Source organism: Heterocephalus glaber, unplaced genomic scaffold (assembly GCF_053883595.1).
Source record: "Heterocephalus glaber isolate CG9 unplaced genomic scaffold, H.glaber_assembly_v1.0 deba00001479, whole genome shotgun sequence".
Taxonomy (NCBI): Eukaryota; Metazoa; Chordata; class Mammalia; order Rodentia; family Bathyergidae; genus Heterocephalus; species Heterocephalus glaber.
Window position 1 is genome coordinate 2,426,257 of NW_028258316.1, and position 25,289 is coordinate 2,451,545.

The 25,289-nt window shown below is 65.3% G+C and overlaps 1 protein-coding gene across 4 annotated transcripts in view; it reads left to right on the forward strand.

The window, feature by feature from the left end:
- The window catches only part of Rxra (retinoid X receptor alpha), a 75,601-nt gene that overhangs the window by 32,180 nt on the left and 18,132 nt on the right, over window positions 1–25,289 (forward strand). For 3 of the 4 annotated variants that reach the window (XM_013073719.3, NM_001310229.1, XM_087182584.1), the window contains 2 exon segments: window positions 21,918–22,183; window positions 24,946–25,096. In XM_013073719.3, coding sequence (XP_012929173.2) covers window positions 21,974–22,183; window positions 24,946–25,096 — 361 coding nt within the window. In that variant the 5' untranslated portion in view covers window positions 21,918–21,973. 4 annotated transcript variants of the gene reach the window in all.

Here is a 25,289-nt window from a genome sequence, read left to right on the forward strand (position 1 = left end):
CAGCCCTGAGAGCGTGAGTTGTCCTCCAGGCGGGTGTGACTGGGCAGGCGTGAGCGCAGTGCCCGGCCTGTGCCCCTTCCTGGGGGCAGCCGTCCGGGCTGAGATGGCCACAGTTCTCCTGGTGCCCGCTGCGTGTTGCAACCTGTCCCTGACTCGGCAGGCAGTGTTGAAACGGGCGCTTGTTTCCCAACATCCTGCGGTCGTCACAGGACTCATGTCAGGCGCCTGGGTGCCAGGCCTGGCCCTGGCCTTCCTCATGGGTGTCCTGGCCTCATTTCCATCTCCAGAGAGGAAGAGAGGCCACCCTGCCTGCGAGAGCATGGCAGAGGCCATGACGTCAGAGCAGGTGACGCTCCTCAGCCGATGTAATCCTTAGGACTTCCCATTTTGCAGAGGGGGAAACTGAGGCTTAGCAAGGGACGAGGGTGGGATTTGAACCCAGGCCCTAGAGCTTGGACTTTGAGCATGAAGGAGTGAGGAAGGGCAGAGCTGAGGCCATTGAGGGTGCCGTGTGTGTGGGAGATACAGGCCCCTGGTCGTGCTGGCTGGGGCAGGAGCAAGGGCCCAGCACCCCCTGTCCTCTCCGGATGGAAGAGACGAGCCTCTGCACTGAGCTGGTGTGCGGGCTGCTTAGTGCCACCGGGACTGGGGTCGGGGATGACCCTGCTTGGGGCGGGCAGGGCAGGATGGCTGCAGAACTCATTGTCACCGCATGTTCCCAGCGCGCGATTTGGGAGGAACCATCCCTGTCACCTCACGGGGCCCTTCTTGGCTTCGTGTTCAGAGGGCACAGGGTCCCCCGGGGCACAGTCTGGGGGAGGGCACCACGGCGAGCCTGCTCTTTCTGGGATTCTACATTCAGCAGTGGGCACAGGCGGGCACCTCGGAGTGGGTTCAGGAGGCCCTGAGACTGCACCCAGCTGCCTGCTGGGTGGGGCCAGGGTTCAAGGAGCCCCGCGCTGAGGCTGACCTGGCTGCTGTGCAACCCTGGCCCGGCTGCTGTGCAACCCTGGCCCGTCAGCGGGGAGGGTGCTGGTGGCCAGTCTGCTGCAGATGAGGAAGCCGCACCCAGACAGGACACGCGGTGGGCGGCTGCAGGGCCGGGCTGCAGCAGAGGTGCTGGGAGCGTGCATTTGGGTGAGGCGGAGCTTTGGTGCCTGGCTGTGGCTGCAGGGAGTCGGGAGTGACCGCAGTGGGCAGAGCAGCCTCTGAGGTCAGGCTGACCGCGCCCACCCTGAGCGCCTGTGTTCCCAGGCATGGGTCACCCGGGCTGGGGTCCTTGGCTGCGGTGAGGCTGCTTTGTGTGCTGGGGTCCCCACTGTCTGTCCTATTCCCTGCTGTGCCCACAGGGCCAGGGTGGTTTTGGTTGGTGAGTCGAGCCTGTGACTGGCAGAGGTGTGTGACGCCTCCTGCAGGAAGCCCCCCTTGATGTCTCCTCCCTGCCGTCTCCTGATGGGTAGCTGTCGAGTTCGGAAGAGCCCGCTTGTCTGTCTGACTCTGGATCGTGTTGCGGCAGGACCTGGCCTTGTTAATCCAGCTGTATCTGACATAGGGCCACAGGGGAAGCAGATGTCCCCTAGCAAGTTCCGAGTGATATGTGCAGTGTGGTCTCTCCTCAAAGCTTCCGGGAGCTGTGGCCGAGGACACTGTACCCCACGATGAGGCCTCTAGAGCTAGGTGCCCCTGGCCCCAGTCAGCCGTGTGTGCAGCTGGGATCCGAACCCAGATCTGCCGACTGCGCTGGGGACAGGCAGGAAGGGCCAGCCGTGTGGCCACTGTCCCCTTCCCCAGCGAGGGTGGTGCCTGGCTGTCTCAGGAGGTGGCTCCGGCCCCAGGGAAGCAGCACCCCCCCTCCCTCCTGTACCCCCATCTTTACCCCAGCAGAGCCCAGGCCTGGGGGGCCCTGCCTGGGAGGCACCAGAATCCAGTCCCCACCCCGCCCTCCCACTTCCTCCTTAGCTGAAGCTTTGTGTCGGGAGGTACCCGGTCAGGGGCTGCTCTGCTGCCGGGCTGCACAATGTGCTGCTGACTTGGGTTTCCTGGGTCTCGCTGGGACTCGGTGCAGGCTGGGCTGGCTTTTAGCACCGTGGGAAACCCTGCAGCCTGTATTGGGCACGCCCGGCTCTGCCATCCCCACCCTGTGCAGCCGATCAGCAAGTTTGTTTGGCACCTTCCTGGGCCGGGCCCAGGGGGACCCGAATGGCTGCGATGGGCCAGTGGGAGCCCCTCGGTGGCCTTGCTTTGGGGAGAAGGGGGCAGGAGGCCCTGCCCATGGGGAGGCCTGGGGAAGTTTCCCAGAGGAGGCACCTGGCAAGGGAGCCAGGCTACAGGTGGCTGGGGAGGCGGAAAGTTTCTGGCCCAGGGAACGGCGTGTTCAAGGCTGGCTGCTGTACCTGGTTGTTCCTGGAATGGCCCTGAGCCGGGGCGTCTGAGAGCCGGCAGGGGAGCCAGGGAGCGGGGGCGGGGGGGGGGCAAGGAAGAGGGTGGGGTGGCGTTGCTGTCCAGGCAGCTGGAACCTGTCCTGCCTCCTCCGGCCCGGGGATGGGCAGCCCAGTGTGGGGAGAGGGGCTCCTCGGGGCCCTCGGCCTTCTCCGGAGTGTTGGGCCAGCCTGATCCCTGCAGTCAAGGGAGGTTGGTCCTGCAGCTGCCTGGAGAGGCCTGGGCTGAGCCTGGCCATCTGCCTGTCCATTGAGGACCGACCTGGCTTAGAAGTACGGCCTGAGGGATGCTGGGCCAGCGGGCTGGTGTCACAGAGAGGATGCAGCGGTGGGCCCAGCATGGGGGTGGGGGCACCAGCTTCGGCTGGGGGGACACTGAGGAGTGGCATGGTGGCACTTTGGAGATGGCCGTGCGGTGGGGGCTGGGTGGGGCTGGGTGGGCCCTTGGGCGTGGGGTCTGGCAGATGGGGCGCTGAGAGTCTGTAATTCCACCTCTCCGCACCCCTCAGAGAGAAGAAGGTCCAGGTCCGGCCTTGCTCTCCCTTGGGCCAGTGCAGCTCTGGAACTAAAGGCGGAATCAGATGTCAGGTCCATCAAAGCTGGGGTCTTTGGTAGAAGCAGCAACCCCACTGGTATTGGGGGAGTGTGGGGTCCCAGGCCCGGTGCCCTCCAAGCCCCTGGGGTCCTGCTGGTGCCCCCATCTCGACTCTGTTTTGTCCTGCTGACCAGAGGTGGGTGACCTGGTTCTACCTGCTGCCCCATAGCTGTGTCCACCCCAGCCCTGAACACCCTGCCTCCTGCCCTTTGTGCCCAGGCAGCCTGGTGCTCGGGGCCCATCTGACATACCACTGGCCAACTTGTGGCCTCAGGCAGGGTGCATGGTCTGAGCCCCCTGTCCCTTCTGTGGGAGGGGGCAGTGCTCACAGGGCTGGATGCACCTCAGGGTTGGAAAGCACTGGCTGGCCCCTCCTGCTCTCTGTGCTCCTGAAGAAGGTGAGCACTGGGACTGGGCCTTCCTGGCCTTGTTCTCTGGGACCCCGAGGGGCCCGGCAGGGCAGGGGGGAAGGAGCCACATCAGGTCTCCGGTGCTAGGTTTCTTGGAGGGGTGTAGGGTTCACCTGTGTCCCGGGCTGCTGGCGGAGCAGGCACCAGGCGAGTCTGGGCTGTGCCCATCCATCCTGGCTCTCCAGGTGAGTGTCCGCCCAGGCCCACGCCCTCTGGAGCAGGGACACTGGCCTGTGTCACGAAGCCTCTGGAGGCCCTGGTGCTAGAATCCTGTGGGGGCCGGAGCCCCAGCCTCCCCGTGTCTGAGCTGCACCACGGGGAAGCTGTGACATGATGTTCCTCGGTGTGTGCCCTGTCCTGGGGTTCTGTGCTCATCCTGCTGTGGGGGAGGCAGAGCTGACTGCCAGCTGGAGGGTGATGGAGCGGGCAGCCCAGGCATGGCCAGCGGTGGGGCAGGTGGGGGTGTGGGCCAGGGCTGGCCAGCCCCCTCGGAAGCCCAGGTTGGGGGCTGCCTGATTGGAACAGCCACTGTGGCTGGGCCTTGCTTGCTGCCTGCTCTGTGGGAGGAGCGATGGGTCGTGGCCGATGTTTGCAGCTCTGGTGCCGTTTCTGCCAATGGAATATCGCTGCTCCCAGACACTCACATGTCCCTGGGCAGCCCCGGAGGTGACCTGGGCCCCACCTCTGTGGCGGGGTCACCCCCTCCCCAGCGGCCTGTGAGGGTGCTCGGCTCCTCCTGACTTAGTCGTCTGCTTCATCCTCTGGGAACAGGAACTAGTCTGTCCCTCCGGGGCTGGCCGAGGGCTGCGGGCGTACCCTGTCTCCCTGTCAGAGTGACATGGCACGGGCCCCCCCGGGGCTGAGCGCCTCTGCTGGAGCTGGGGTCTTAGCCCCAGACCTGTGGGACCCATGGTCCTGGGGCACTGTCTCCACCCCGTGCTGGATTTGGGGAGTGAGTGGCACCCTGATTGGCCTGGAGATTGGAAACGTTTATGCTGTTATCTGAATCCTCCCCCTGACTCTGGGTGTCGTTGTCTCTGCCCAGGCCAACTTTCCCAGTCCTCCGGCCAGGGGACACGGGGTGAGGGGACAGGATGCTAGGCTTGGTCCCTACTTCGTCAGACTCTGGACTGGGCCGGAAGTGACTGAAGTCCTTGAGGGCAGCTGGGGTTGAACCCCGGGGTCTGTGGAGCCATCCTGGGCTTGCTGCTGGTGGCTGTGACAGGGATGGACGAGGCGAGCAGGAGCCCAGCAGCCAGGCGGGATCTGGGCGAGGCCTGGGAGGGGCAGCATGCGGGTGAGTCCGGACTCCCAGGATGTGGGCCACACAGGCTACATCAGGTACGGACTCTGGCCGGGGGCCGTGGTCCCAGGGAAGGGACATGTTCTCCGTCGCCGGGGCTGCGTCGGAGAGCCAGGCCAGCCTAGCCCACGGGGCTGCTGTGTGAAGCTGTGTGACCCTCGTCCCACACCTGTGTGCGGGTCCTCGCTTGGGGCATTTAGGCCCTGCCACCTGAGGGTGGCCCGGGCACTCCTGTGCCGAGATGGGGGAGCCTGGAGCGAAACGGGGTGCAGGAGGCTCATTTGCTCTGAGGCAGGATCCAGGGGACCCAGAGCATAAGCCCTGGTTGCTGTCCCCAGCCTCGGACCATGGCCACCAGGCCCGGTTGCTGGCTCAGAGTGGGGCTGGACCCTGGCTTCTGAGCTGCCCAGCCCTGGTGTCACCTGCCTTGGGGACCCGGCGGCACAGTGTGGTGCTCAGGAGCAGTGGCCGGGCCCTGGGTGTCCTCAGCTGTGGCTTGTTTCCTGAAGTTGGGTCATCCCACTATCCTTGCAGGGAGGGAGGCCCCGCGGCCCGCTGCGTCTCCAGGTGTCGGCCCCAGCCTGCTGGCTCTGCTCCCGGGCTCTGGTCCAGCCCCCTGGGGCCACCTGGGGCCACCCGGCTCTCCACTCCTCTGCTCCCTGTCCGACCTGACCTGCGTGTTCTCTTCTCGCTCTGTTCCTCCTGGTCCCTTGGCCTGTGTTTCTCCGCAGGTCCCCTTCACAGGTGCCAGGTGAGGGCTGTCCCCACCTTTGGGCTCTGCCTCCTGCCCCCTTCACCTTTCCTGGCCATTTTTGGGTAGTGGCTGTGAGAGAGGCAACAGGTGCCCAGTGCATGGGTGGGGGCTGAGGTGCCCTGGGCATCCTGGACGGGGTCTCCCGTCACCCCCTGATGTTCACGGGGTCCACATCTGGAGTTGGGGGTCCTTGTCTGGCAGGCCTGACGAGCAGCCTGCAGGGACAGTCAGCGGGTCTGCTACTGTCATTGCACCAGGTGAAGTGGGATGTCCAGTCACCCTGTGGCCAGTGCCTGGCATGTGGTTCTGTGTGAGCGGCTGCCCTGCATCCATTGTGGCCGCCACCCACCCCTAGGGCACTGCCCTGCAGCTCCCTGGCCCTGCCCTCCCTCTTTCCTAGGAGGAGGGCAGGGCACCCCGTTCACAGATGGGGAGACCTCGGGCCCTGCCGGAGATGCCCCGAGCCCCTCCCTGGCCGCCTGTGTCTGGAAGGGCTAGTGGGCCAGCCTCGCCCATAGGGTGAAGCCACCAAGCTTGCAGGCCCCATGGAAGGGGTGTGGCCCCGGGCAAGGCAGAGCCCCAGCAGGGCTGATTTCCCTGGGCCGCCTGCCCAAGCATGAGCTCAGGGGTCCCTCCCTTGCACCCCTGGCCCAAGACCCCCCCAGTTCCCATGTCCTGTGTTGCTGCCCTGAGGGCCAGGCTTGGTCTTGGCACTGCTGCTGTCTGCTGGCATCAAGCCTGGACAGGTGAGCATTCGCCCTCGGTGTGGGCTGGAGGTGGCGTGCCGGCCCCATGAGTCACCCGATGCGGATGGACAGACGGACGGAGTGGGGGCGGGACCTGCTGCAAGCAGACATGCCGAGGCCTGCCGCCGGCTGCTGTGGCCTGGCTCAAGGGCGTGCTGGGGTCGGGGTCTGGGCGCTGAGGAGTCTCCCTCCGGCTGTGTCTGCAGGGCTCTGTGTGCAAGGTTTCTCCTGGGACTGGACCCGTGGGGTCTCCGGAGGGTCTGAGGAGGGCAGGCTTCTTGGAGAAGGCGAGGCCTGTGTGTGCTCAGGGCCCGGCAGGGCCAGAGAGGCCTGGCTGCCCCCAAGTGGAGACAGGGCTGCGGCTGAGGCCCTGGGAGCGTCGGGCTGGGGGCTGCTTCCCCGTGCGCTGCCCACCCTGTGGTCCGCCGTGAGGTGGCAGCACCTCGCTGTCCTGGGCCCACATAGCAGGTGCTTGGGAAGCAGCCGCTGGTGTCTAGGTCATCACCCAGCATGGAGGAGGCGGTGGGAACCACCGCTGGGCTGTGTGTCGTCTGGCACAGGGCCTGGCGTCAGAGCAGTGGCTGGTGAGCCTTCCCCGCACCCTTGGTCCCCGGGCCCCTGGCCCACCATGCACACAGCCTGCCAGGAAGTGCCGGGCAGAGCTCAGGCTGAGCCGGAGTGTGGCCTGGGCGCTGAATGCACCTGCACCTCCCAGTCTCACACCCTGCTCCCTTGCACACCCCCTCCTGGCTGTGTGCAGAGAGGAAGGAAGCTGGTGTGTGTGTGCGCGTGCATGTGCGAGTGCGCGCGTCTGGCTCTGCCAGGATGCAGGCACCCTTGACTGGGAGCGGCAGGGCCCGGGAGGGGCAGCTGGGCTGTGGTGGGGCCCAGGAGCTGAGTGCCAGGCAGGTGCAGACAGCTGCCAGGAGAGAATGGCCTACAGGCCCAGGAGGGGTCTGTTCCCCCAGGGGGACCCGAGGCTGCTGTCTTGGATTTTCTAGGCCCAGGGGTGGACCAGGGGGTTGGCTGGGGGCCCCCTGTGCTGCTCTGGACTGAGAGGTGTGAAGGGTGAGGACAGGACCTCAGGTCACAGGCAAACCCGGTCCCGAATGGGGTGACGAATGGGGTGCTGGGGTGTGTGGCGCGGCTGGCCTGGGCCAGAAGCTGCAGCGCCGGGAGGCGTGGCTGAGATCCGGCCTGCGGACAGGCCCCTCCCCTGTGCACTGCGCCCCCTGCGCTGCACTGCCAGGGCTCTTGGTGGTGCCCGTGCTGGGCCCAGCGCCCGCACACCTTGGCTGTGGCCAGTGTGATGTGGTGGGGCCCAGCCAGTGAGACCCTGGCCAACGTGTACTCCACACAGACTGGCCCGTGTGTGGGCACAGAGGTCCAGCCAGAGACGCCCGAGTGTCGCACACAGCTGGGCCGTGGAGAGATGAGTGGCTGCCGTGTCGCCCAGAGGGCACGTGCCACACCTGGAGCCATCCCTGTCAGCTGGGCCCTGCTGAGGCAGGTGACAGGTGTGTGGTTTAAGAGGTGACCTCGCTGTCACCCAAGGGGACAGGCAGACAAAGTGACACCGAGCACCCTGTGGCTGCCGTGACAGCCAGAGTGTTTTGCAGCCACGAGGTTTGTTGGACACCAGTGAGCCAGCGAGGTGGGGCGAGGGCCAAGGGTCCCGAGGGATCTGACTGTCCCGGCCTGGGGCAGCTGGGAGGACCCGGGGTCACGGCTGACAGCTGGTCACAGCTGAGTTGGCAGGGCTTGTGTCTCCAGAATGAAGCATTTGATGGAACCAAGGAGGAGGAAGGCGGCCGGGCTGTCAGTTCCAGCAGGAGGTCCTGGCCCCCACAGGGACCCCGTCCAGGTGTGGCCCTGGGCACTCAGGCCAGCAGGAATGGGAGAGGGGATGGGAGAGGGGATGGGAGAGGGGCTCCAGGCACACGGCAGGGGTGCTGGTGGCCTGGGGTACCCGGCCAGGGCCTGGAGCAGTCAGGCACGGGACACTCGTTAGTATGTGGGCGGCTGTGTGCCTGAGGCACGGGGCCCAAAAGGTGCCGAAGTGGGAAAAAGCCGGTGCCTCCTCCCACCCGCGAGCTGGGCCTGACCCCCCATGCATTGTCATCCCGGGGACCCGGCTCCTGGCCCCCAGCCCCCACCCAGGCTGGACCCGGGCACAGAGGGCTGGGCACTGTGATGAGTCCCCTGCACGGAGGGATGGGGCCGGGGAGTGGCCCTGTGTCCCGGGAGGGCAGGGACGGCCCTCGCGGGGCAGTCAGCGCAGAGCCGCGTGGTTGAGCACAAGTGGGCCAGGGCCAGGAGGGCGCTGCAGGAGGGGCGCCAGGGCTGCTGGGCCCAGACGGCCTGGGCAGGAGGCTGCCCTGGGCCTTTGCTCTTCCAGGGAGAAAGGAGCTGCTGCCCTGGGGTCTTCCTTGAGCTCCAGCCAGGGTGGGCGGTCCAGAGCCAGCGGGAGGGCTTTCAGGTGGCCGTGAGCATTTGGGAGCTACTCCCATGGAGGGCTTCTGGCTCCTCTGCAGCCCTGGTGACTCCTCAGTGACTGTCCGCAGGGATGGCAGGGCAGACAGGAAGCTCGCTGCCTGGGACGGGTGCAGACTGTGTGCCCGCAGCAAGTGCCTCTCGCTCAGAGCCACTGGCAGCCCACTTTGAGGTCTGGCTCCTGATGGGGACTGTGCTGGTCTGGCCTTGGGCCTCCCGGGACAGGGGTTGAGGACCCCATTTTCGAGCCCAGAGCTGCAGTCTGCGTGCTGTGTCCCGCCCTGCTCCCAGCACTGGCCCTGTGCGTGGGCTTGGCTCTCGGGCACAGAGGTGCCCTGTGCCAGGGAAGAACGAGGTGTTGGGCAGCCTCCTCCCTGCCCACTTCCAGAAGCCCCTTGGGGGCACAGGCAGTGCCCATGCGGTGGTCCCTACAGATGGGGCCTGCCCAGGGCCACCCTGGCCTGTCCTCTGCTCCACACCACTCTGCCCTACAGGACCGGTGTCCCTGGTCTCTGGACCCGGCCTTGTGTCTCTCCTACAGCACCTTCCTTCCCCAGCACCCAGGGCCGGGGAGGCTGAGGGGCTGGGTGCCTGTGAGAGCTGCCAGGACGAGCCCACTGTGCCGGTTACTGAGCACCCCTGGGTGCCAGCCACCCCACCCACATGTGCACGGGCAGGGGCTCAGCAGGTCCCCGGATCTGCTTGCAGCTGAGCGGTTGGCTGTGGTGGAGTGGATTTGAACCCAGGTCTGCTCGTGTCCGGCCCTCTGTGGGGTCGGGGTGGGTGCTCCATGCGCCCCACGTGCAGGCTGTGGCTGTCCCCTCTTGAATGAGGAAATGAGGCCAGCACCCTGTCCCCTTCCAGGAAGCGCCTGGTTTTGGCCACGGGGAGCCGCCTGTGGTCGCAGGTGTCTGGTGAGGGTGGTGGGCTGGCCCGGCCCTGGGAAAAGGGAACTGGGCCGCAGCCAGTGCCGATGCCACTTGTGCCTGGCCGGTGCCCGGCTGCCCTGCTCAGCTGTCCTCCCCTCCAGGCCACCACGCTGCAGCGCCCAAGGCTCTGGGATCCCGCAGCGGCCAGCTGGGGACTGATGGGGCCACCCCGGTGGTGGGATCTCTCACCGGGCCTCGCCATGAGGCTGCACCTTCTGGCCTCACTCTCTGGAGGTGGCCTGGCCTGGAGGGCAGGGGACCACAGGTGGCTGGCAGGTGAGGGCAGCCTTGGGCTGCGTGGGCCAGGAGGGTCTTGTCTGTTGGGTCTGTCTGGGAGGGGCGAGGATGGGGCCCCAGGTGGAGTCGGGGAGTGTGGAGGCTGGGCACAGCAGACCTCTCGGTGGAGTGTGTGTGTGTGATGTCGTCGGGGCTGCTGGGCAGGGCTTGAGCCTGGCTGGGATGGGGGTGCCATGCTGTTCTTGATCTTCTCACCCTGCTCCCTGGCTGCAGCTTGCTCTGCAGGGAACAAACAGACTGTCCTGCGCCTGCCACCCCAGAGTCCGAGATCTCTGGGCCCTTGGGCCTTCCTGGGTGCCAGGATCAGAAGACCTCTTCCTCAGACCAAAGGGTTCTGGAAGAAAGGCCCAGGCTCTGGGCTGGCGTCACCTTGGGGCTCCGTATGGGACCCCTGGTCTGGGTCACTGCATCTGTGCAGCTGGTGGGTACGGGGTGGGCCAGTACCATCCTTCCTGGGCCTGGTGTTAGGACACCCTTTGACGGAGCAGCTGGAGGCTTGGGTCACCTGAGGCACGGAGCGGCCGGACCCTGGCCACTGCTCACCAGCCGGGGTCTCTGCTGCAAATGCCCAGGGCTGCCTGGCCGGCTGGGCTTGGGAAAGGAGGCTGGCAGGAGCAGCTGGTGCCAGCTGCAGCCCCTCGGTGGGAGGTGGAGTGGAGCCAGCAGGTCCCCACTGCCCCGGTGCCAGTGGGGGCCGGGACCCCTTTCCCTGATCCCACAACGAGGTTGACTGTTCAGCACTCGGCACATGTCAGGGCCTGGGTGAGATGCCCACGCACCTCCCCAGATGTCGCTGTGAGGATGCATTCTTTTGTGCTATGTTCTGGGGGGAACTGAGGGTCAGAGATGTGAAGGGACATTTCCAAGGCTGTGGAAGGCCCTGGAGAGATTTTTACCAAGACTCGGCTGGCCTGCGAGCTGAGACCGCCTTGTTTTCCCAGCCTCTTTACAACTTTTTGCAGTTGGTGAATGCGCGGTCTGGCCTCCTTCAGTGCTGAGCGGACTGTGTGGACCCTGGGCCAGGCTGGGTGGGCAGTGTCTGAGCGGTGCCTGTCTAGGGCACTGAAACCGGAACCAGGATGGCTATGTGCCCGGCACCCAACTGTCCCTGGCCCGGGCCACCTGCCTCTAAAGCGTGGGACCGGCACTGCGGGCACCTTGTCCTGCTCACCCGCCCTGGGCTGTCCTGGCCGGCTGGGAACCAGGCATCTCTGGGGTGAGCCCTCCTCACTCCGGGTGCCCGGGGTGAAGTGAGGCCCCCTCCAGACCTCTGCCTGTGTGAAGGCCTGGCCGCAGGCAGCGAAGGCTGTGTCTGGGACTGATTTCTGTTTTGGGGGTGACATCGGGGGGCTTGGGCTCATGTTCCTCCTGCCACTCTCTCTGGGGGCGCAACCTGTCCCCAGGGGCCTTTGTTGCCCCTGCCCCCATGGTGACTGTGGCAGGCCCTGCAGTGCTTGGCTGTGCGTCTCCAGGCGGCTGGTCCCGAAGTGAGCACCTTAAAATTCACACAGTTGCCTATGTCCAGAAGATGTCTGGGTCCTGACGCCTGCCCTGTGGTCCACAGCAGAGGGCTGGGAGCAGGTGAACATTCACTGGGTGTGTAGGACAGATGTGTGTGCTCGTGTAGGGCTCAGAGCGCTGCAGGTGTTGCAGTTGTGTGTGCATGTGTCCCTGGCATTTGGTGGCCGGGCCAGGCTGCGAGTGTCCTGCAGAGCGTACTGACCCTCTCTGATGGTTGGGGGCAGGGTCCCAGCCCTCACAGAACAGGAGCCTGGAGCCGGCTTCCCGCACCTGCCTGCCAGATGTTTGTCTCCTTTTTAGTCTTTTCTCCGTTGCCCGCTCTCTCTCACCTGACGCTGCCCCTGCTGCCTCTCAGGGTAGATTTGTGTCAATGGGCTCTGACGTGTGGAGCCGGCCAGGTGTGAGTTTGTAGCTCTTGGAGTCGTGGATGCTGGAGAAGCCCTGTGACCAGGAAGGGCACTAGGCAGGGAGAGCAAAAATCCTGGGCATAGAAGGCGGGGGAGCCAGGGTGCTGGGTTACGGGGTCCATGGAGGATTTGGTGGCAGCAGGGTGGGCTGTGGCTGTCCTGCCACGTGGGCAGCGAGAGTGGGGGGGGGTGCCGAGCTGGCCCGAGTCTGGCCAGGGCCGCATCTGGCTGTCACCTTGAGGGGGCTGCATAGGGGCCATTGCAGGGGTGATGAGGGTGGATGTCCCGGCTGCCCACAGCCTGGAGAGAGGCCAGGCAGGGCCACCTGAGCTCGCCCGGCCCCTCTTCTCTGGCAGCCCCTTGGGTGGCTGGCTGGGCACTGGGTGGGTGCCTGATGTGGCCCCTCGGGGTCTTGGGTCAGAGAGCTGCAGAGCACAGACGCTGCCAGCCCCTGTCCAGCCTCCTGGCTTCAGGTCAGCGGCCCCAGCAGGCCCTGATGGGTGCCAGTTGGCCGGTGGGGGCCCCATGAGGGCCTCAGTCGTGGCCTCGGTGAGGGCGAGGGTGACATCTGGGGACAAGAGCCTGGCCACCCTTGTCTGCACTCCCCTGGTGGGACTTCCTCTGGGCCAGCCCTGTCCCTGTGTGGCCTGGTGCCCCCCTGCCCTGCCTTGCTGGGGCTGAGAGGAGGGGAATGTGTGCCTGGCATGGCTGGGCTACTCGTAGTGACCGGGTGGAGGGGAGATTCTCAGCTGAGGGGCAGCAAAGGTGCAGTGGGCACTCAGCACTTGGAACTCTGAGGCTCAGCCGGGCCTGCCAGTGTCTCACCCAGAGCCATGGGGAGCTGAGCAGGGTGGGAGGGCATGTGCCTTTCGCTGAGGGGTAGGGATGCGGTCTTGGTGCTGGTCCCCGAAAGCTGGGATGCCGGCCCCGCCCCTGGGGAGTCCTCCTGCAGCAACCGCATCCCTTCTGCAGCGCCCTCACCAGCCGGGCCCTCGCGTGTGATGGGCACCCAGCCTGGGTACTGCTGGTGAGTCACACGGGCTGGGGGAGCCCCCGCCAAGGGAGTGGGCACTGGCGTGCTGGCCTGGGCAGTGGGTGATGGGGACCAGATGTAGGGGCCCCAACTCCGGCCCCTAGGAGCCCCTGCTCATCAGCCTCTGTCCACCCTGGGGTCCTGGTTGGCCACGCCCTGTTGGCACAGAGTATCTATGCCATGTCTAGAAATTGTTGGTGCTTGTTGAGTGTGGGAGGACTTGGGGATGTCCCTAGGAGGGGCCAGCCCCCCGTGGGCCCCAGGAGCCGTCCCGGGACCATCCTGGAGTCCCCAGTATGATGTCCCTGAGGCTCCGTGGCATGGAGCCCACTCACTCCACCGTGGGCATTGCTGGGTGCCTTCCAGTGCTGATGTAAAGGAGAATGAGAAAAACAGTCCTGAGGCTGGCGGAAAGACTCGGGTTCCCCGACAGCTGTGGGCAGGTGGGCGGGAGGCCTCTGAGCCACCAGGAACAACGTGGCTCAAAGTGAAACAATCATTTCTTTTCCTGTTGAAGAGAAACTGCTTGCACTGTCTGTGTGCTGGGGCCCCTTGCCCTCCGGCTGTGGACGGTTGAGGTTTCTCCAGGAGTTCCCCTCCTTCCCGCCCGCCCACCTTCTCTCGAAGGTCAGGCCAGCACCTCGGTGTGTCGGGGGCAGCTGGGGGCAGTCTGGAGGGAGGTGGCTGCACCGGGAGCCTCTGCCTGGCCCTGGGGAGCTGAGCATCCTTCCGGGGCCTGGCCGGCATCTGTCCACCTGTGGGCACCCCTCTGGGACTCCCAGGGCCCGGGGACATCTGCTAGCCCGAGTTCAGCAGCTGAGGGTGAGCTGTGGGGGGCCACCTGGGGACAGAAATCTGGGGCATGGTCCAGGGCTCTGTGCTGGCCTTGGGCTTGGGTGGCACCTTCCCTGCCGGATCTGGGATGCGACAGCGGCTCGCTCCTGCTGTGACACTTGGCGAGCCTGTGTGATAAAGCGCTCGCTGGGTGCCGATGGGTGGCAGGTGCCTGAGCCGCAGCCGCTGCGGCTTCAAGCGTGTCTTTCTCACCTACCGGTTTTGTAGGAAGCTGTCATTGCCCAGCCATGTGTGCGTGTGTGCGCGTGTGCATGTGTGTGCGTGTGAGGGGCGGCCCTGGGTTATGCAAGTCTGTTGTGCAGGGTGAAGGCCTGGAGGACGTCATGCAGCAGGTTGATCACAGCTCCCAGTTCTGCGGTGGCCCTGTCCTTCGGTCACACCGTCTGTGGCTTTTCTCCCTCGGGGACTCCAGCAGGCATGAGACAGCGACTCTTGCCCTGCTCTGGCCTCTGCTCCGGCACTGCTTCTAAGGACACTGGCAGGAGGCGTGGTCGGCTGCTAGGCGTCAGGTCCAGACCACCTGGGCAGGGGCATCCTGCACCCTAGGCTGGACACTGACTCTCAGAACTCTTGGGGCTCCCTTGTCCACCTGCCATTGCCTTGGGGTTCGAGTGTGGGGCCCACCGAGGGACGCTGGCCCTGAGCTGAGTGCCACCTGTTGCCCCGATCCCCTGGTTCCCTTGTGCTGGCTCAGCTGGTGAGACCCCCTGAATCTTTGTTGCCCCCCAGGTGTCTCCAAGAGGGGGCTTGGGTGCTTCCTGGTAAAGTCAGATGCTTCAGGTGAGTGGGCCCATGTCCTGCCTGTGGGCTCAGGCTGCATCGCGCAGGCACTGCAGGGGATGGCACGTGGCCCTGGGCGTGGCACCCCTTGAAATCTCTCCCCTTGGGTGGATGGAGGAGCAGCACCTGGGGTAGGGGGTGCTCGGGGCCCAGCTTGGGTCTCTGAGTCCTGTGGCCCTGTCCACTCTCTGCACAGACTCAAGTACAAGCCTCCAAGTGGCTCTCCACTGGTGGTCACCTGGCTTCTAGAGCCCCAGCCCTGCCCTGAACTGGGAAGCCCTGGGTTCCCGGGAGCCCGGCTCTGGGGGCCTGCGCCGTGTGCAGCATGGAGCCGGCGGAGGGTGTGTGTGCAGCCGCCCCAGTACCTGCTCACCCGAAGCCATGAACAGCAGCCATGGGGGCTCCTCTCTGATGCTCCAGGTGCACACAGAGGCGAAGGAGGGTGTGGCACAGCCAGGGGCCTGGGTCAGGCAGGGCAGGGGGCTGGGAGGGGCAGGGTGTGCCCCCCACGGGTCCCCTTCACCCAACATGTCTCTGAGCTCCTAGAGTCTGGGAGCATGTGCAGCTCTGGGACTCAGTTTCCCCCTCTGCGCCATGGTGGTTCAGGCAGAGTTAGCCCTGCTGAGGGTGCACTGCAGTGACCCAGCATCCCACACAGTGGTCATGTGGGGTCTTCAGAGCCCCTGGACCATAGGCTTCAGCAGAGTGGGCCTGGAGCAGTGGCTTCGTTCAGGGACCATGGCCCCAGCGCCTAGGTGTGTGGTCAGCTGTTTCCTGAAGGCTGCCTGGGCACAGGAGCTGGCCGGTCAGGGCAGCCCCTCCGACCACCTCCTTTCTCCTGGCTGTACTGTCCACTTCCCCTGCTGTGGCTTGGCTCCAGCCACACCTGTTATTGCCAGGCCGACCGCAGCATCCCCGGGCAGTGTGAGAGGTGGATGCCAGCTCCCCACCATTTCCTGTTTCTCCTCCTGCTGCTGCTGGCCAGCACCAGACCTGCTAAGAGAACCTCAAATGCCACTTGCAAAACCTTTGCCCCTTGCAGAGCCCGTTTGTTTCTCTGGGCTTCAGCCCTCCCTTCCCCACTGCAGGGGAGGGCAGGGCAGGGCGGGGCGGGGGTCTCTCAGGTGATGGTGAGGAAGCTGGCGATGGTTGACTGAGGGTGGCAGTGGAGGTGGTGATGCTGATGTAAGGTGGTAGTGGTGCCTGTGATGTTGGTCACCATGGTGATGATTGTGGTGGTGGTGATTGCGATTATGGTGATTCTGTTTACAGTGGTGATGATGAAGAAGATGATAATGGTGGTGATGAAGCTGTTGGTGGAGATGGTGCAGAGGTATAAGCCGCTGAGTGTCAGCTGGATGCCCTCACAGACATCACCCTACCCTGAGCTTTATTATGGATTGTCCTTCCTGGTTAGAATGTTTGGGCCTCAGTGCCCAAGCTGAGGGCCTGTATCTGTGAGGATCATAGCAAGGGGGTGCCTAGTGCCCCAGGAGTTTGAGTCTGCTAGGACTGAGGGGACTTAGGTTGGTGTCTCCTGGCTGAGACTCAGAGAGGGTCAGGAAGTGCAGTGCCCTGCCCTGAGTTCTCTGGGGAGGCCTGGCTGAGGCTCCTGCAGTGGAAGATCCTGCTCTGCCTTTGTCCCGTTCCCTGGGGGACTGAGCTGCCTGGCCAGCCATGTCCGAGTGCCACACCCCTCAGCACCCCTTGTCTCCTGAGCCCCCTGTCTGTGCTAGTCTCTGATCCCACACTGGGGGCCCTGGTAAGTTTCTACTATCAAAGCCCCCACAGGATAGGTGAGTCCAAGGAGGGAGAGCTCCGCATGTGGCACCTCCTGGGGCAAGGGGACAGGGAGCTGAAGGACCATCGGGAGGGTACGGCTGCAGGTCCTCTGGTGCCCGGCGGATGGACTAGGTGGGGTTGGGGCTTGCAGAAGCAGGCCAGACAGGATTCCAGACCCTTCACCTGGCCTGCGTGCCTGTGCTTGCTCCACGGGCCTGGACGTCTGCAGCTCTCAGGGGACATCTGTCTCCTGTGTCCACACTGAGACCACAACGCCTGGCCACTCCTGGGTCCCATGTGTCCTTGGGGCCAGTGGGACTGTGGTGGGGTCTGCCCTGCCCTCTCCTCATCACCCCTTCCCTCCTGATCCAGGGCTTGACCTGCAGGGTGGGTGACCTGAGACGTCACTGTGTCAGGGAAGGTTGGGTGGGGCAGCCTGGCCAGTCACTGTGGGGCCTGCAGGGCTCAGAGGCGCCTGCTTGGGATCCCTGTGTCTCCTCACCTGCTGCTGCTCCCGGGTCTGGGCCGCTGCAGCTCACAGGAGGGGCTTGAGTTCCAGTCCCTGTGGGTGCCCGGTTTCCGGGGCAGGGGACTGGATTCCTCCCGGGGCTGAGGCCTCCTGCCCTGTATTCCCTGCTTCAGAGCTCCGGGCTCTTGGGAGGACCCAGCTTCCTGCTGACCCCCTCTCATACTGCCCTGGCCCTGGGACCTCCTCAAGGAGCTGAGATTTGGGGCTGGGGCCCTTGGTTGGGGGAAAGGCCAGGGTGACCCTAGGAAGGCTGAAATTTCAGCCAGGGCCACCTGAGCGTTAAGCTGACACGTAGGCAGCGGCAGCAGTGGGCCGTGCCCCCAGCGGGACGTGACAGCCCCATCTCTGCTGCCCCTGTGGGAAGGTGGGGTGTGGGCTGGCAGGAGGGCCAGGAGCTTAGGGGCCTTCAGGGGCTGTCCTCTGTGTGGCCACAGCCACCTCCACTGTTGGCGTGCCCGTTTCACAAGGGGAAACTGAGGCTCAGCAAGGTTCCAGTTGCTGGGGTCCCTTGGCCAGGCCGCAGTGAGCCCTGTGGACCCGTTCTCATTGCCTGTGTGCCAGGTGCCTTCTGGGCCTGGTAACCTGCCTGTCGCTGCAGAGCCCTCCCTGGTGGGCCTGTGTCCTCCTTCCTCCTGCTCTAACCACCCTCAGCTTCCCCCAAACCCCGGCGCGCCGTGGTCCCTGCCAGGGCCTCCACTTCTGCCTCCCCCGGGCGGCAGGGGAAGCAGTACTTCCAGAAGGTGGGGGCCGGAGGTGGGTGTCTCAGGAAGCTCTGGGGGCTCTCTAGCTGCCCACTACAGGGTTTCGGTTCCGGGTGGTTCCCCGAGCGGGGATGGGGGTGCCTGTTCCCTATCAGGGTGCTGGCTCTCTGCCCCTTTGAGCCCCACCCACTCCAGCCCCACCTCCTGCTCTGGGACATCCTGCTGGCCTGGATGGCAGCTCAGTGTCCCCAGCTGTGGCCTGATTGCTCTTGGGAATCCAGGAGGGCTGGGGGGTTCCCTGGCTGCTGGGGAGGGGGTCTGGAGGCCTGGGCACACCCCCGCCCCCGCTGCAGTGGGCTGGCATTTCCTGCCACCTCTGCTGCCTCCTCTGCCTGCCCCTGGGGATGTGGGGGCTCCCTGGGCTTCCTGTGGTGTGGGGCAGGGTGGCTGTCTGGCGACAGGGTGGTGCTGGTTGGCACTCCGGAGGGAGCTATGCAGCTCAGGAACCAACAAGCACACCCTGGGGGCTGCCACCGCCTCCTCCCAGTGCCCGGCCCGGCCGTGGGGCAGAGATTAGGGTGAGAGCATTCTTTATTTCAGTTTTACAAAATGTCACTGTGCCCCCCATGCCCGTGCCTGGGGCCCTGGGAGCTTCCCTGCCTGCCCCTGGCACCTCTGCCACCAGGCGTTTGCATTTGAATCAGTTTCCTACCAAGTGGAGCCGCTGTGCTGCCTCTTTCACTGGCTACGACCCCGCTGTGCCTGTGCGGGTTGTGGGCACGTCCCCCGACCTGTCTGCTGCCTTCTCTCCTCCTTGCCCGTCCCTGGAGGTCCCCGTGAGTGCCTTCCTTCCCTAGTCTTGAGTCACACCGGCTGCTGGGTGTGGAGTTCTGGGCTTGAGGACCCAGGTGCCCCAGACTCTGTGTTTTCAGGAGTTGATGCCTCGGTTTTGCCTCTTGGGGCCTGTCCCTGGAGACGCCTCTGCCACGAAGGGCTGGGAGGGCTGTGTGTGTGGGTCTGTGGGCATGGGGCCAGCCGGCGTGGAGGTCCCTGAGTGTCCACCGAGTGATGTTCCCCGAGCGACTCCGCCCCTTGAGGCTGCAGCTCCGGGTGGGCCAGTGGCAGCCTGGAAGGCAGTTGGGTACTCGGGCGTAGGCGGGGCCAGGCCTTTCTCTGCAGGTTAAGGATGTTGGGGTGTTTTGCTGGTTTTCTTGTGGGCCTCAGAGTGGCTCTCTCCCGAAGAAAGGCTGCAGACACACACCCGGCCTGCTGCCACAGGGCTCTGGGAAGGTGTCTGCTGCGGATATTCTGCGTCAACAGGAAGGCCTGGGCTGGGCCTGGGGGCAGTGGCTGGGCCGAGGCAGGCACTGCTGGGGTGGCCATGCCTGCGCACCCGGGGCCTGGGGTTCATGGCCCCGGGCCCTGCACCTGCAGCCAGGGAGCTAGGGCAGGGTGGCAGGAACCTTCCTGGGGGACCTCTGCTGCCTCCCCTTCCTCCCTGCACCTTCTGGGCCAGTTCTCCCCTCCATCTGATCAGCACCCTCTCAAACTTGGGCAAACTGTGGGTGCCTTGACAGGGCCCTGGGGTACTTTGGGGTGCAGCTTGGTCCTTCCCTCCCTTCCTTCTGCTGGAGGCTTTCTCCTGTCCCTCCTTAGGCCAGCAGATAGCCAGCCTGAGCCAAGGCTACCCACACGTGGCCAGCTGAACCCAGGCCTTTGCCTGGTGCCTCCTGGTGGGGCCGCAGGGATGTGGCCTGGAGTCTGAGGCCAAGGGAGCCCCCTTCCTCCTGGCCGGGCCCCTCTGCGGGGACATCCTCTCGTGGTGGGCACGGCCAGCCCTACCTGTGTCAGCACAGCTGGCTGAGGAGGGGTGTCCCTCCCGAGCTGGATGTGGTGCCACATGCCTGTGATCTCGGCACTGTGGGAAGATGAAGCTGGAGGGTTGTGAGTTCGAGCCCAGCCTGGGCTACTTAGGGAGACCCTGTCTCAAAATAAAAAGTAAAACGGTGCTGAGGATGTAGCTCAGTGCAAAGACCTGGGTTCAATCCCCAGTACTGATAACAAAGAAGTAAAAGCCATGGAGATGTTGCAGCAGCTGGCCAGTTCACCCTCCAGCACAGGGCCCAACACCCAGCCCTCTGTGACCTCCCGGCAGGTGGGGTACAAAAGTGAGGAGATCCCAGGAGGGGCTGCTTCTTGGCTGTAGAATCCCCACTGCCTTCTGGGAGGCCAGGAAGGCAGGGGCGGCTTCCCGGGGGCGGCCGGGGCCTTGGGAGGGCAGCGCCAGCCTCCCTGACACCTACGCGGCTGCCTCTGAGGAGGGGGTCTGCAGGGCTGGGTTGCTGTCAGCTTGAGCTCTGTCCTCCTGCCCCAGAGTTGGCTGGTGTCTCTGGGTTGTACACGGGGACATGGTGCAGGGCTTGGCCTGCTGTGCATTCCCCGGCAAAGGTGAGAAACTGAGGCTTGCAAAGGGGGAACTGGCTCCGGATTCCTCGTCTGGGTGCCAGAGAGGCGGGGCTGTGGCGGTTCGTGCTGGTGCCCTGTGGGAGTGAGTGTCACTCGGCCAGGGTCCGCTGAGCCCGCAGGACGTGTGCCCCTGGGCGGCCTTTGTCTTCATCTTCTCTGCCCGTTTCCCATGTGTCAGAGGCCGGTGCCGGTGGCTTCCCCTGCAAGGTCGCAGGGACTCCATGACATCGAGGGTGCAGAGGCGTGTCTGACTCGTGTGAGCGGCTGATTCTGTGTCTCTCCGGGACACTTTGCCCATCTTCTCTGGCCAGCCCCTGGCCACCTCTCCTGGGCCCTTCTGGGGACATTCCCTGCACATGGGGACCTCAGGCTCCGAGGTGGCTAATGGGGCTGACTTCCAGTGCCCATTAGGCTGGTCAGGTCACTGTTCCACCCTCTCGTTCTGAAATTCCTTAGGTTGATATTTTGAAGTTTGAGGAAATGGTTTGTCACTAATGATATGAATGACAAAGGCCCCCAGTGGTTTGCAGCACGGCTTCCAGACAGGGATTAGTTGCTGGTAGAGTGTATCCTTTGAGTCCACTCATGACAGCGAGGCCCTCCCCAGCCAGGTTCGCAGTTGGACCTGGTCCCAGGGTGCCTGGCTGACCTGGAACCCAGGCCCCTGTCCTGCACACTGCCTCCTGGTTGGAGGACATGCCCAGGTGGCTGCATGTGGGGGCGAGCTCAGGCACCTCCCTGGAGCTGGGGCCCCGTGGGAGGTTCTCCGTGGCCCTGGGGCCTCTGCACTGGCCTTGGCACAGCTGCTGGGTCCCTCAAGCCCTGTGCAGCACCTCCATGGCCAGCTTCCCGAGACCTGGAGCTGGCCGGTCTGAGTGCCAAGCATGGTGGCAGTGGTGTCCTAAGGCTGGTGGCATGGCATTTCCGGGGCCAGGACACAGCCACTGCCGGTGAGCACGGTCCGGGGTGGCGGAGGTGTTGTGGGTGCTGTGGGTGCAGCAGGCCCGTGTTCCTGCTCTGGGGTGCCTGTGTTTGGTCGCAGCCTCTCCCTGTGCTGTGGGTCTGCCCGCTTCCCAGAGGCACATGAGGTGTCAGTGAGGTTTGCAGGACGGGCTGAGCCCAGGCTGCAGATGGAGGCTGTGGCCCGAGAGGGCTGGCCGTGCCTGGGGCGCCTGGGCATGAGCGGCTGGTCCTTGCCGCATTCGAGGCCCTGTGTCTCCCTGATTGGTGGCCTGTAGGGCAATGGCAGTGGATGTGCCACGTGGGGGCTTCTGTAGCCTCAGGCTCAGGGCCTAATGACGTGCTCATTCAGGGCTTTGAAATCCCAGCATAAAAGGCTGGCGTGTGGGTGGCCCCAGCCTCAGCCCACTGTGGGCTGCCAGTCTCACGCCTGGCAGATGCCCAGCCCTCCCCGAGGCTGCCTGGAAGCTCCCCGACCACACAGGAGGTACCAGGTGCCCTTGCTGCCTCTGGGCTCCCTGAGAGGCAGAGGCACCTGAAGGCTGGCATCTGCTGCCACTTTGGCAGGGCTGTGAGACCTGGGCATGGTGGCTGGGTAGGCGAGGCCACAGCTTTGGAGCCTCCAGTGCCCATCCTGGCTCTGCACAGGCAGCTGCAAGCTCTCAAGGCCGTGCTTGCTCCGTCTGCAGCGTGGGCACCTGTCGTGCCTGCTGCATCTCTCCTCGTGCCACATGTTCCTGGCCCTTCAGCCCTGTGCAGTTGGGCAGAGGTGTGCTCCTCCTGCCTCGGCCTTCCTCCCTACACTGTCCTGGGCTTCTCCTACCCCTGCCCCGTGTGATTGTGCTGGCCTCGGTGACCACCAGGCACGTGGTGACCTGCACGGGCCTCTGACCCCTCCTGTGCACTCTTGTCTTGCAGACTTCTCCACCCAAGTGAACTCCTCGCCCCTCAACTCCCCAACGGGCCGGGGCTCCATGGCTGCCCCCTCGCTACACCCTGCGCTGGGCCCTGCCATCGGCTCCTCGCTGGGCTCCCCAGGGCAGCTGCACTCGCCCATCAGCACGCTGAGCTCGCCCATCAATGGCATGGGCCCGCCCTTCTCTGTCATCAGCTCGCCCATGGGCCCCCACTCCATGTCAGTGCCTGCCACGCCCACCCTGGGCTTTGGCACTGGCAGCCCCCAGGTGAGTGCACGGGCCGGGCAGGGGGCAGGGTGGGCGTCTCAAGCCCCTTCCCCCCGGAGAACCGCCCTGGCTTTCCGCTGGCCTTCCAGTGGCACGCGGAGCCCGAGCTGCTGGCACGAGGGAGGCTGGGCCACCTCCCTGGGCCTGGCTGTGCTATTTTTAGCATGGCTGCCCCACACCCGTTCCTGCTGACTGCCCGGTGCCACGCGGTGAGAAGGCAGATGAAGACTTGGCGTGCATGGGCTTGGCTTCCCTGTGGGTGGTACCTGCAGTCCTTGTAGCTGCACAAGGCTGGGCACTGCCCACCACCCTGGCCTGGTCCTGCCCACGGTACACAGCGGGGTGGGGCGGCTCCGGGAGCGGCAGGGCTCTGGGGGCCGTGTTGGTCCTCTTTGGTTGCTTCCTGTGCGTCGTGAGGAAGGACTTCACTATAAGACCTTGTTGGCACCAGGCTGGGAGTGAGGCGCCCAGTGGCCCCGTGAGACTGACGAGGCAGGGAGCAAACCCAGGCCTTTCCTCCCAGCCTGCACCCCTGTCTGAGCCCGTCCTGCTCTCTGGCCACCCAGAGGCATTGGTTCCTCTGGAACATGCAGCTGTCCCTGGGAGCCATGTCCAGCCTTTGTCTCAGATCCCTGGGGCTCCCTGTGTTGATGGCAGTGTGGGTGGAGTTTGGGATGTGTCTGTCCCTGCTCCCCAGCCCCGAGGCATGGAGCCAGCAGCCCAAGCTAGTGAGGCCCTTTGACTCCCACTGTGGTGGGCAGGGCCCGCCTTCTGCCCAGCTCTACCCAGTCAAACCCATGGCTGGGAAGCAGGGTCCACTGGTCCAGGCCAGGCTACCCCCGCCCCAGGGGGATGGGAGCCCATGGGGCTTGGCAGAGCCACGCTTGGGAGGCCCATTGGCTGGCGAGCACACAGGGAGGTGAGGGTGGTGGCCTGGGAGTGGGCCCAGGAGAACGGGGTGTGGCGGGTGCTGGGCAAAGGAGCAGGGAGATGGGCAGGGACCAGGTGGGGCGCTGGTGAGGTGGAACTGAAATGCACCCCAAGGATGCGAAAGGGGAAATGGGTGGGCAGCCCCCACCCTGCCACAGGAGGGCTTGGGTTCCAGCGAAGGGCGGAAGGGCCACCTGTGGGAGTGCAGAGGTCTCCAGTGTGGGGGTGGGGTCGGGCGCCCTGTACTCCATGCTGAGAGCTTTGAATCTGGGACCCGGGCCCATTGGCTTGGCACTGGGCAGGGCAGGAAGATGTCCCCCCACCCCACCCCATCCCCATGGTGGCCCCAGGTCCTGCAGTGTGGACCTCAGCCTGGCCTTCAGCCTGCCCAGGCAGTTAGGGCTACCCAGGGCCTCTGCTTTTCCTGGGATGCCCTGGGAACTGCCCAGCCTAGCGGGGACTGACAGGGAGTGTGACTCCCCACTCTGTCCTGCCTGTCCTTGCTGAGGGGCTGTGACCAGCCCTCCTCACTGCTCTGGCCCTGCCTCAGTTTACCTAGGGCCTGTAGGCAGGGCCAAGGAGACTGTGTATAGACCTCCATGTGGTTTGGGGCAGCCACAGAAAGGAAATGAGCGAGGTTCCTCCCTAGCATTGCCCAGCAGTCCCGGCCCTGTGTCATTAAGGCTGGGTTCTCATGGCACCGAGAAGGGCCCCCCGCCAGCCTCTGGGCCTGGGTCTCCCCTCTGCTGGGGCACAAGCTGTGTGGGGCCCAGCAGCCTCTGCCCATGCTCGGGACTCAGCATGCCCTCCTGGTGCCTGGGGACTAGCATACGGGGCATTCAGCGAGTGGCGACAAGGGGCTGCCCTGGGCTGCAATGGGACCCTGGACATCCGCGGCCCACCCGAGGCCCTGAGGAATTCAGCACCCTCGTCCAGGTGGACTGGGAAATCCCTGCAGGGGCCCAGGCTCTGGGGAAAGGAGGCTTTGGGTACTGAGCGCATCACATCCCATCCCATCCACGGGAAAGGGGGAGGGGGCTGGGCCGTGAGGGAGGAGGGAGGCGAGTGCCTCCTGTGGGCTGGCCGGGCTACCCAAGGGCAGGTTGGTGGCTGGAGACAGCTGCGCAGCCTGCTTTCTGCCTCCGTCGGGGCTTTGCACAAGTGGGGGGCTGCCCAGCTGGGGCCATGCGCGGCAGGCAGGCACGCTGGCTGGCGGGATGCGGGGCTGGCGGTGCCTCCGGCCCAGTGTGCTGACTGCAGAGCCGGGCGGGAGGCAGAGGAACCAAAACTGCTGTGTCATTGCACGCTGCAGCTGTTGCCAGGGCGACCGGGTGAGTTTCCCACGCCTGCCCTGGAGGCTGGCGGGTGGGGCCGAGGGGTGTGCAGAGGCCGAGGTGCTGATGCTGCCCAGTGCCTGGGGTGCCCTCCCGCCCCTCCTTCGTGTAGAGACCACCGCCCTGCAGTGTGCACAGCATGCATAGCCGGGGAGACCCAGCCTCCTCCGCGGGCTTCGCAGGCCGGGCAGGGAGCACCCAGCCTGTCTCAGTGACCTCAGGCAGCCCTTGGGGCTTGGTGGGACCCTCCGGTGCAGGGTGGGGCCGGGGGTCCCCAGGTGTGTGAGTCTGCAGCGGCCTGGGGCCTGGCAGGAGATGGGGCCCCTGAGCCTGGCCCTCCTGAGGACGGTAGCCTTGCTGCTCCTTAGCTGTGTGGCCTAGGGGACCCCTCTGTCAAGTGGGGCTGCCGCAGGGCTGTTGGGAGGACATGGGTTTGGGCCCCCCGGGCTCCCGGCACCAGCCTGCCTGGGCCTGACCTTTCTGGACGTCCCTCCGCAGCTCAGCTCGCCCATGAACCCCGTGAGCAGCAGTGAGGACATCAAGCCCCCACTGGGGCTCAATGGTGTCCTCAAGGTCCCCACCCACCCCTCAGGAAACATGGCGCCCTTCACCAAGCACATCTGTGCCATCTGCGGGGACCGTTCCTCAGGTAGGGCCGTGGGTGGGCAGGGGCGGCAGGGTGCAGGGTGGGGTCCGGGTGCCCCTTCCGTGCCCCACCTCCTTTCTGTGGGTGGCAAGGGTGACATCTCGGGAGGCCAGGGGCTGGACAGAGCCCCTGCAAGATGCTCCTGAACCCACAGCCTGAGACCGAGGCAGCGCTTGGCCCCCAGGTCCTGCAGGCC